General features: G+C 37.6%; 1 protein-coding gene across 1 annotated transcript; it reads right to left on the bottom strand.

Moving 5' to 3' along the window:
- Window positions 1-1,047: 1,047 nt before the first annotated feature.
- On the bottom strand, window positions 1,048-9,599 carry LOC140780611 (uncharacterized). The gene is made up of 5 exons (XM_073126272.1): window positions 9,226-9,599; window positions 9,057-9,130; window positions 7,185-8,954; window positions 3,253-3,391; window positions 1,048-2,013 (listed from the first exon to the last, which is right to left on the bottom strand). The coding sequence occupies exons 1-5, from the start codon at window positions 9,362-9,364 to the stop codon at window positions 1,313-1,315; spliced, it is 2,823 nt and encodes a 940-aa protein (XP_072982373.1). The 5' UTR covers window positions 9,365-9,599; the 3' UTR covers window positions 1,048-1,312.
- Window positions 9,600-10,936: the final 1,337 nt, after the last annotated feature.

Here is a 10,936-nt window from a genome sequence, read left to right as displayed (position 1 = left end):
TACAAAATTCTTAAAAACAGAATGTGAATTACGAAATAAATAAAATAAGTAAAATGTAGGGTGTAAATTTTTTTTTTTTTTAACCCTTAGGAATGCCCACGTGCTTCGCAATCAACATGGCCCAACACAAACTACACGTGCTAAAAAAACATGTTCTAGGTATGAATCATTTTTGTATTGAGCATATTGTCACGGACGTAACTTTTTCTATCAGTTGGCAAGGTTGCGTGGCACTCCTCCTTTACAAGATGAAATAAATCTCGAAGTAAAGATAGTATAGAAGTAAGAAAATAAAAAGAGACTTCAATAACACATAAAAAAAACAAGTTTTTTTTAATGAAGTTCTTACTTTTTTTTATTCACTAAATCTTTTATCGCTGTAATAAAATTTAGCTACTAAGATACCTCTAAGATATTTAGAAGGCTAAAGATAAATTTAAGAGTTATCATTCCGTATCCTTATCAATTCAACAATGCATAAACTCAAATCTTACCTAATTATCCTAGTGTCTCTTGAGTCCAGCTTTTCTATCTCTTGAGTCCAGCTTTTCTATTACACTATTTAGTTTCTTGGACTGTCACGACACCTTAATTTCGACTAAAATTTCAACGAGACATTATAGTATATTCAGTGAGCCACTTTTTAATCGGGCTCTAATGAAAGATGAAAGAGAAAGAAAAGGAGAATGCCTCAAGGCTTCTCCGCGTTGGGCCGAACGTACTATGTTATGTACCGTCAGTTACAATGATCATCCAAGGACCCGAGCCAAAAATCAATTCATAGAAAAATTTAATGAAATACGACGTGGTTTTAATATGAGCTGCTAGGTCTAATTTCGTTCTAGCATGCCGTTGGATATTAACTATAATTTCTTTTCTACAGTTCAAACTGTTGAAATTGATTAGCTCCGCAGTTTGCTTATATGGTTTATTCGAGCCGCGCGACTCGATTATTTTGACAGCTCTAGGTATTAATATGTAGCACACCTCAGATATGCATGTATACTGGCTAAGAAGGGCAAAATAGAAGAGAGAAAATTCCTATCATCTGGGGAGACAAACTATTGAAGACAATTCTTGCACCAGGAGCACACAATTAATGTAGATAGTTGCAACAATTCATGGCCATTTTTTTCTTGAAAAGCCTTCAGAGCAAAAATGATTTCAGATAATACCCCAGCAACTGTACAGATATGTCTTGCAGTTAAATTGTTGCACAATTATCCAGCCACAACTTGAAGAATATTTGCTCATATGATATCTTCAGTGGATCAACGATTTATATAAGTCATCAGCAACTATCCTTTCAGTATCAGCAAAGTTCAAAGACAAATTCATCGACTAGTGCCTGAAGTATGTTGCTCTCGATCTCCATTCCCATCTCAAATGCCTCTGTTTCGCACTTACTCCACTGAACGTTTGAATGAACAAATTCCTTCTGAACTAAATTATCTAGAAACTTTCCAGCCATTTCCTTCCAATCACTTATCTTTTCAAATATCTCTTCTGCTAGTCTATCTTTGTTCAGGAGAGGCAACTTGGACCATTTATTGTATCCAGACTTACAGATATGAAGATACTTCGAATCCAAGCACTCTATGATGCAGTCAAATAGTAACTCCTGGAGTTGATGTCCCTCCTGATCTAGTGTGAAACCTGAGTTGCCTTTTGAACTGGTGCAGAAGACATTCACCAGAGCACCCAACATGTCAAGGAGGAAAGAATGCAAAGAAAACTTTAATGCCCCATCTGATTCCCAAAAGGAAATATTACCACATAAAAGTTGAGCATTTAAAATAGCTTCAGCAGCACTGGTGATTCTAGCTTCTGAAAGGCCACAATCAAGTGAGTCTATGCAGCACAAACTTAGCTTTTTCTTGATGGAGTGGACCTTTGTTCCAATATTAGAGTTTGCTGCATTAATTGAAGTTGCTGAGTCTAAAAGATCAGAGTCTAGATCCTGTATTTCTGCATTGTCAGAACTGTTCATCAGTCCAAAGAGTGGTTTACCTCCTGAAAATCAAAAGCAAGGAACATGATGAGACGTTAGATAGCAGCAATCTAGTACATTACATGTTATGTATTTCTTATCTTAGTTTAGATTGCATATATTAAATCAACAATTATTTTTAAAAAGCTTAAGCTATCAGAGAACAATAATTTTAATTATTTATATGCCAAAGGTAGGCATTTAAGATAATCTTTTTCCACTTCCACATGTCTCTGATGGTTAGGTGAAAAAGAACATAATTCAGCAAGATGGACTACATAACTAAACAACCAGTGCACCAAAGAGGGGCATACCAGCTTGTTAGGAATGGACTCTCTTTGAACATACTTGTCAGAAGCCACTAAGTCCTCATTATAAATGCTGGGTCTGTAGAGTTGCATAAATTATACGATATGCAAACCCAGTAACTACCACTGATGCTTTTCATGTTTTTCGAGATCCAGAAATAGAACTTACTAGACCCTCTATTCCATGTCAGTAAGGTATCTAAATGGCATGCTGGTAGAGATGCATGCTTTAGTAGAAGTGATCTAAACTCTAAAAAGCAGTCCATGCAGCCACCAATAGGGATCCTACCGTCAGGAAACAATGGATGCCCTGTATGTGGTTCCTAGAAGCAGATATAACCTCATATGCAGTCCTATAGGGTGTCATATCTGATCTGTTTCGGAGTTAGCAACAAGATACAAGATAAAGCCAGGGGCAATTATGCAAGCCCAGGCAGGTATATGTGGACCTCACTGGTAATTGCTAAAAGTGTTTTTTAATCATCATAATAAACATAAATGTCACATAGAATCTTTATAAACAGGTATATATGCAGGACTTGATCTTGTTCGATCCAAAACTAGGTCGAATATTTCAGGCTTATAGTTGAGGCATGGGCCAAGACCAAAACTTGATTTTACACATGCCTGTTTTGCATTCTTAACTTCAAAACTTTCACTTAAACGCAAGATCAAATATGATTAAGCATAAATATCAATAATCTAGTTAATAAGGATTGATTGTCCTACTGTTCTCTCTTTTTTTCCATTTACATGTAGAATCTATCTTTTTGATTAAGAATTGCAATGAACTTTCTATTTCTCCACCTGTATGTGAAATTTTGAAAGACAGAGTAGAAAATATGGAGAACAAAAATGCTTAAATGAATATAGGTATATAAATCCCCACAAATTAAACAACAAGAAATTAAAAGAGAAAATGAGGATGATATACGAATTGAAGATAGAAATAACCTCTCATAACTACATTGTCATTTGAACTCCCCAAAGAACAACTATCATTGGAAAAAGATGCTTCAAGGACTGATATTGGGCTGGGCTGGCTGCTATCACAGTTTAGATATGCAGTAGAGTTACCAATGTTTGCATCACCCTGAGAGGATACCAATAGAAAACATGGTTATCTAAAAAATATTTTTCATAAGGGTCCTCTTACCAAAACTTAGATGATCAAAGGCACTTATCTACTGTACATGTGACTGCGTGAGATATATGAGTTATGTACGTACAATATGACAAATAAAATTAACTACAGTTTTTTGCAGGAATGTGCAAAATAGCCTCTATCACCCATAGGAGTTCCATATGTCAAGAAAAATAAGGTTAGATAAAGGTGAAGTTTACAGCTATCATTTATCATGGTATCTTCAATTACATAAAAATAAAGATGTGATGATCACAAGCATGACCAAGAAAATAATTACCTTGTTCCCCTGAAACGCTTCATTATTTTAAGTTTGTTATGATCACTATGAGTTAAGCAAATATACTAAATCATAGTAGAAGAGGGCATCCAAGTTGTTTACAAACACTCATAATGTTAGTTCCAAATATATCAGAGGTACCTGGAATAGATAATACTAGTGCTAATTATTTTCCAAGCTAGAGATGAATTCTCGCACTAAATTGTAAGCATGAAAACATCCTTTTCAAATACTAAATTGTTAGTTGACCCTGCACTGTGAAGAGTTATTTCTTGCTGGCTTTCTTGCACTGTGAAAACATCTTTTTCAACTATAAGGTGCATTCACCTCAAAGATTAACTGATGAGCAGTAAAGAATGTGACTATCAACAATTGATAAGAATTGCTCTATTCTTGAGACCAGACTTCCCCCAAGTTGCATGGCATGAATTTGCTTAAAGGTATATGAAACCAAGAGGCATCTTCCAATAAGTCTAATAGTCTATATCATGGATCCCAAAATTGGTCGATCCCGAGTCAAATCGGCCGATCTAGATCGGGATCAGCCATAACTGATCCCAATCAAGCCAGTATTGGCCGGTATCGGCTAAAAACAACAATATCAGCTGAAATTAATTATTTTTTTTAATTCAGGTTGAACCTAAAATATATCTAATCTAAGAAACATTAATAATTGATTTCATTTTGTATTCTTTTTAAATTTTCAGTTTTTATGTTCTATATCATACACACCCTCCTCTCTCTCTCTCTCTCACTTCACCGAGTTCATTTGGTGGCCATTCCGGTGAGCCCCTATGGCTAGTCCACACTTTGGTAAATTAGGATGAGTTTTATTTTTTATTTTTTTTCCTTCTTTCTCAACCACTTTTTAACTGCTCTTTTCTTACTGCTATAGAACAACAAATAAGAGATATCTCTCTTCATGTTGTTTTGTAATAATAATTTATGAGTATAAAAGTTTATCTAATTCAAGTTAAAATTCATTATAGTTTTAAATGAGTTTTTTCTTTAGTTTTTAAAGTTCATATGTGACTAATTTTATTTCTTATTTTTTATAAATTTTTAAAAATATTTCTGCATTTTAAATAATATTTAGAATTTTACGTAATTAAAAATAGTCTGATCGGATATGAGTTGTTGATACGTATCGTTTTTTCTAACGACTGATCTCGATCCCGATATCGAGTTTTGAAACCTTGGTCTATATAACCTTTTTATGTACCAATTGAACAAAACCTCTTCAATTTGCTCTATCTTAAGATAGGATCCTTGAAAACAATTATGAAGTCATAATCTTCCAGTGATTAACACTCACATGTCAAAAAAGCTAATTAAAGTTTACCTCTAAGAACTACTAAAATCCACTACGGTATAGTGAGGAACTCGATAGAACCACCAGTACATGATATGGTTAATTGATTATAGATGGCTAATTAGGTATGGTACAATTATCAACTAGTCATATCAACCATGGATAAAGGCTCTTCTAAAAAAAAAAATCTAAATACATTGTGGAAGCTACATAATAATGGATTTTGCCTTTTCCTTTCAGAGATTTTGCCTTTTCCTTTCAGACGTAACGTAATGCAATCAGCATGACACTGTGATTTCGAGCTCTTGTTTTGACAGCAGCGCTCTTGCCCACCTGTCACCATAAAGATCAATCCAAAAAACCTTTTCCCTTCCTTGCAAGACAAGCCATTAGCTGATTGTACCCATTGCGAGGATCACAAGTAAAAGGGCCTAGCCATCTCTAGAAAGAGAAGACCTTCCTAGGCTCAAGGAAGGGCTTTGGTAAGGGATATGAAGCATCTTCTATAGAGAGAAGATGCTTCTACATATACCTTTAAGTAACCTTTCTCTCAAGGATCACAAGTAAAAGGGCCTGGCCATCTCTAGAAAGAGAAGACCTTCCTAGGCTCAAGGAAGGGCTTTGGTAAGGGATATAAAGCATCTTCTATAGAGGGAAGATGCTTCTACATATACCTTTAAGTAACCTTGCTCTCAAGGAGGAGAGGGAATTGGAAGGGATAGACCCGAACCATGAGAGACGAAGGCAAACCAGCCTTTTCTATTGAACATCTGACATAGCATAGATAATAAGTAAATAAATAAAAGTTAATATCATTCCAATTGCCATTCCAAATGTAGTTAGCATTTTTGGCATTAAAAGATCCTTCCAAGCGATGACCATCCTTGTCCTCTTCCTTTTTCCGTTCTGCCAACTTCTTAGCTTTATTATAAGGCAAAGCTTAAGTGGTTCGCCTACCTTACCCACGTAACGAAGGGGAATGAACTTTCTTTCCCTATAAGGCAAACATCATTGTCATGGATACGGCTTTTGAACATAGTTTTTGAAAACATCTTTCTAAAGTACTCCCGTGGGTTTCAAAAAGGAAGAGGGAGTCATCACTTTTCGAAGTAGCATAATGTGAGAAGAATCCAAAATAGTATAATTACCCACCATCAAGAAAAGTCACATCCAACACTTGAACCATCCCAACCATGTCAATCATATAGCATGCATTATGTTGCTAAGACGGTTCCCACCATTTCTCAATAAGACAGTTGCACTGTTGCACTAGCACATTGTCAGCTGGCTTCACTTTCCTTTCTTATCCTTTGTCATCATCTTCTCCAAGTTTACAAAGTCCAGATCAAGTTGCTATCAAGTATAACTTCATGGATCCCTCAGCTTCCATTGCAGGTTTGATGTCACTAAGCTAATCGGCTTCAACAAAAAGCCCTAGCCTGCTCTGCTTCAATTTCCAATGTTGGAAGTTGCATTATATTTTGACCTATTCAACCTTGCATGAGCCCTCAAGAGCATTGCATTCCACTAAGCTTCCACAATGGCCTCCTTTGCCATCATTTTAGGTTTTTGTCTCTTGCTTGATCTCTAACTAAGACATTTAGGACAATTCAGGACTGTCTTTTGCTTGATGTCTGGCTAGACATTTTTGCTATAAGAGTATCCATATTATATGGAAAATATCTCTCGAGCCCATTAACATGCTTTATAGTCGCTTCAAGATCTAGCATAATATTAGCCAAAATGGCAATTGGGCTTAGAATGAATAAGATCAAAATCGTCGTAATCGTCATTGTCATCCAATACTCTCCCAACAACATCACATTCTGCGAGAGTGAAATCCAAATATGGGAATGACTAAAAAGAAGAAACCACCACGATTTTAAAGTCAAGTATCTACCTAAAATCAATCGTCTAGAAATTAATGCCAAAGCAATTTTGATGATCAGAGTAATATACTTCTTTGGAGACTAGGCTCATGCAAAAAAATCAGATGAATGGAACACATCATGACATCTTTGTATCTTTACACTTATTAAGAAAATCAGATGGATACTTGAGCACAACATATTCTACCAAAAGCAGATAAGAAGAAGCAACGTAGAGACCTGATAACTTTTTCTAAATAAATACAAATAAAATAAACATACCTGATAATTTTTCAGAATGTCAGGTGTCTGATCAGGCAAGACTGTACTGTCTGATAGATCCCTGCTGCCATGACTTGTGCAACTTGTTGGAGTGGACAAACCAGAGCAGCTGTCAACACTTTTCTGAGTCATGGGAGTTATGGGAGCTTCCTTAGTAAATGCAGATACCAGACCTTCGAGTATTGAAGCAGTAGATCTTCCTGAAAGGGCGTCACTTGTTGCCAGCTCATCCCTATCCAAGAAATTTAGTTCCCTGATTTTCTGTTCCAATAGTTTGCTTAAGGAATCTCCTGTTAAAGTCATTATCCTCTCTGATGAACTTGGTCCACTTCCACTTTCTGCATCCAACACCGACCTTCTTGTATTGGAAGCATTACAGGGTAGTTCATGTTCAGCGCTGCTCTTCCGTGCCATTTGATTGTAAGTGGAAGACTTAGTTATCTGCTTCATTTGTGAACTAGCTGAGAAAGAAACTTTACTATTCTCTTTCCTGCTGCTAACAGTCCGATTATTATCTTTCTTCCTCAAATCTCTTCTAACACAAGCATTATGGATCAATGAATTACTTATGGACCCTTTTCCTTTTTGGTTAATCATGTTACTTCCAATGCTTCGCTTCACAAAGTCTGAACTAATCACACCACCTTCAATCTGAGGGCTGCTAGGAGGTCTTCGTTTACGGGTCATGCTCTTGTCCAAACCATTCCTCTCGCTTTCAGTTCTATCACCAGTAGCGCCGGATCTCATCTTTGTACGACTTCTTGCATTTCTGTTTGAAGCTCCAATGTCCCTCGACCCAACTAGATCATTTGAGACTCTTCTGGCCATGGTCCGACTAGCAACCTTGTTGGATCCACACGCCTCTTTGCCCTTAACTACTGATTTTTCATTCTGCCTCAGTTTGTCAACTTTAATAAAGGATTTTGATGCAGCATTCTGCACTACCTTGCACTGGTCCTGAACATTCCTAATATCACAATTTCTCTCCACTAAATCGCTGGCCCTCCTCTCCACAATCACCTTATCATGAATAGGATGTGCCAAAACTCTCTCATTCTCACCAGGAATCAACATTGGCTCCAATTTAGTCTCCAAAGAACCATCATGTTTTGAAGAGCTATTACTGAAATCTGGAGCAGAATACCTATGCTCAGGCAACCAAGGCTCTTTGACACCGACTCGCAACTGCGCAACCTCAACTAAACTACCACAGCTCTTGCAAGACCCGACTAAGGGATCACCCAAGAATTCCTGATCACATTGCGAAGAACCAATGTAGGTAAGAGCGCATTTAGCCTGACTCCTCGGCCGCATCCCCGGCTCCAGAATCTTACTCGCAACCTGAGCCAACCGAGCCCTGTGGCAACTGCCTGAGAGAAACCTTGGGCTCTTCACTGGTGAACTAAGCCTGTTCTGCTGCCTTCGCAACCGGGGCGATAGCACATTCCTATCAATGCCACACGCTGGGCGACTCTCCAAGAACCCCCCAGTCTTCTGAAGCTTCTGCGGTCGTGACAACTCCGCCTTCCCAAGACTGCCATTTTGCAAACAGAGATCTTGGTCCACCCTTCTATATCCATCAGAACTAGTACTACCACCACTACTACTTGCAAAACTACTGGTTGAATCTAAAGCCCTCCTTGGCTTCTCGACCGGCATCGTCTCAAGACCCATAAGCCGCGCCACCAGCCCAGGAGGGCGCATTCCATCACCGGCATCCTCCACTGGCTTCCTCGCACTCGGAAAACCCCCACGGTTCTCCTCCGCAATCTAAAACATCCCAAATCAAAGGCATTCACCAAAGGAACAGATTTTGCAAACCAATAGCCACCAAAGGAAGTTAAAAAAACTAAAATAATAATAAACAAGTACCAGAAGCAGCTTGCCGATGGGCATCTTGTCATCGTCACTGCCAAGCTTCTTGCTCACCCTTTTCGCGGCACGAACTGGAGCAAAGATGACGGCACACAACTCACATTGGGGAAAAAAAGGAAGTAATTTTTTTCTTTTATGTACAAAAAAAACTACTTTTGTTGCATACCTGGAGGGAGGAGTGTGGTTTTGGAGAAGAGCTTCTTTTTGGTGAGCCGGCGATTCCAGTCCAAGAGCTGGAAGAGAATGCCAACGCAACCAGATGGCCGCTGCTGCTGCGGCTTCCTCTCTGTTATCGCAAGACTCATATCTCCGATCTTTGCTTACAGTTGCTGTGCTGCTTCCATTGATCTCTCAAGAAATGCTCGTTTCTTTGTTTCTGGGCTTAGGTGGGGGGAAGAAACCCAGAATGCAAAGAAGGGAATGTGGGTCTGATAGAGAGAGAACGAAACTAGCTGGCAAGCATTAGTAGTAGCTGCTTCTATCTCAAGACGGAGAAGAGCGAGAGCGAGAAGAACGATGGAGATGCGTGGAAAGAAGCGTGCGGTGTCGGAAGGGATTCTATCTCTCGCTTGACAGGAAAGCAATCATCCCTCTCTGTCTCACTATTCTATTTCACTCGTACCTTTTTTGTCATATTATATATATATATACATACATATATATATATATATATATATATCAAAATATGTAATGCTCCTCTAAAACAAATGTCTTATTCTTGGATGTGAGAATTATTTAAAGAGATTTTAGATATATCAGTACGAAAACTGTATTTAAAGTGATATATATTGGAGATGATTTTGGGCTTGGAGTAGGGAGGGAAAGTCCAAGATGCTGGCAGAAGACAAGGGATTCTGACTTGTTTTTGAAAGGATGCAGCATAAGCTGAATAGTGGACTGTGGTCCCAGTGGCACTGCTTCCATTGCTGTCTTATTAGCAGGGGAGGGACTACTGATTAGTCAACATACTTGAGATGGATCCAAATTTTGAACTTTTAATTAATTATTCTTTAATCTGATCTGTCAAAGAGATTTGATATAATGCTCTCCCTGACATCACCAACTCATTTTGCTCTCTCTCTCTCTCTCTCTCTCTCTCTCTCTCTCTCTCTCTCTCTCTCTCTTATCAGAGAAAGTAGACAGTGAATAGTCCTACTCGAAATGGATACAGAAAGTGTAGCCTTTTGCTTACTTTTGCCTGCTGTGTACATCTCCGTATGTCTTAGGAAAACTTCTTCTCTTGACGTTTACGTAGCTTCAAATCAACTAAAGATATCAGCTTCAAATAATATTTTCAGTATGTTCCAACTTCTGAACCGTTCTTTCTTTAAGTAGAAAGAAGAAGATAATCTCTTGATTTTTTTTTATCACATTGATTGATATATCTAATTTCCAATTAAGAGGTTTCGACTTTTGACTGCCCTCACCTATGGCAGTGTTTTTCTGAATTTCTTCAAGTATAAACTGAAAGATGAGGAGATATTTTGCAATTGTAATAGAAAAGGAGGTCTTTTCAATAAAATTGTGATTATTGTGAATACTATTTCTTCTAGGATTTTGCGTTTTGCAAAATAAATTTGTCTGACAGTATGTATTCTCATGCTTAAATGATCATCAACTTTATAGTTTGTAATTTCGATTTTTATTATATTTTTCCCTAGAGCATGTCAAATTTAAATAAACCAAACAAACAAAAGCATTCCAGAAGTCTTTTCAACACGTTGTTGCCGCAACAGGCAAAAGCTATAAGGATTGTTATTTTCAACCTAACACGTTGTCGTGACATAAATTCAAAAGTCTTTTAAACAGGTTTGTTCATAGCATAACAAATATGGGCAATAAATTTGTTGACCCATTTAGCAGGAATATTAGATGGG

The sequence above is a fragment of the Typha latifolia genome, chromosome 1, assembly GCF_019914945.1.
Source record: "Typha latifolia isolate L0001 chromosome 1, TyphaL0001v2, whole genome shotgun sequence".
NCBI lineage: Eukaryota > Viridiplantae > Streptophyta > Magnoliopsida > Poales > Typhaceae > Typha > Typha latifolia.
The sequence above is the reverse complement of the archived record's forward strand: the minus strand, read 5'-3'. Positions and strand labels throughout refer to the sequence as shown.

Excerpts from the sequence above, each read along its gene's own strand:
- LOC140780611 (XM_073126272.1), bottom strand. The coding sequence starts at position 9,364 with ATGAGTCTTGCGATAACAGAGAGGAAGCCGCAGCAGCAGCGGCCATCT. Across the intron at positions 9,131-9,225 it reads AACCACACTCCTCCCTCCAG|TTCGTGCCGCGAAAAGGGTG; the intron begins GTATGCAACAAA and ends TCTTTGCTCCAG. Across the intron at positions 2,014-3,252 it reads TGACAATGTAGTTATGAGAG|GAGGTAAACCACTCTTTGGA; the intron begins GTTATTTCTATC and ends TTTGATTTTCAG.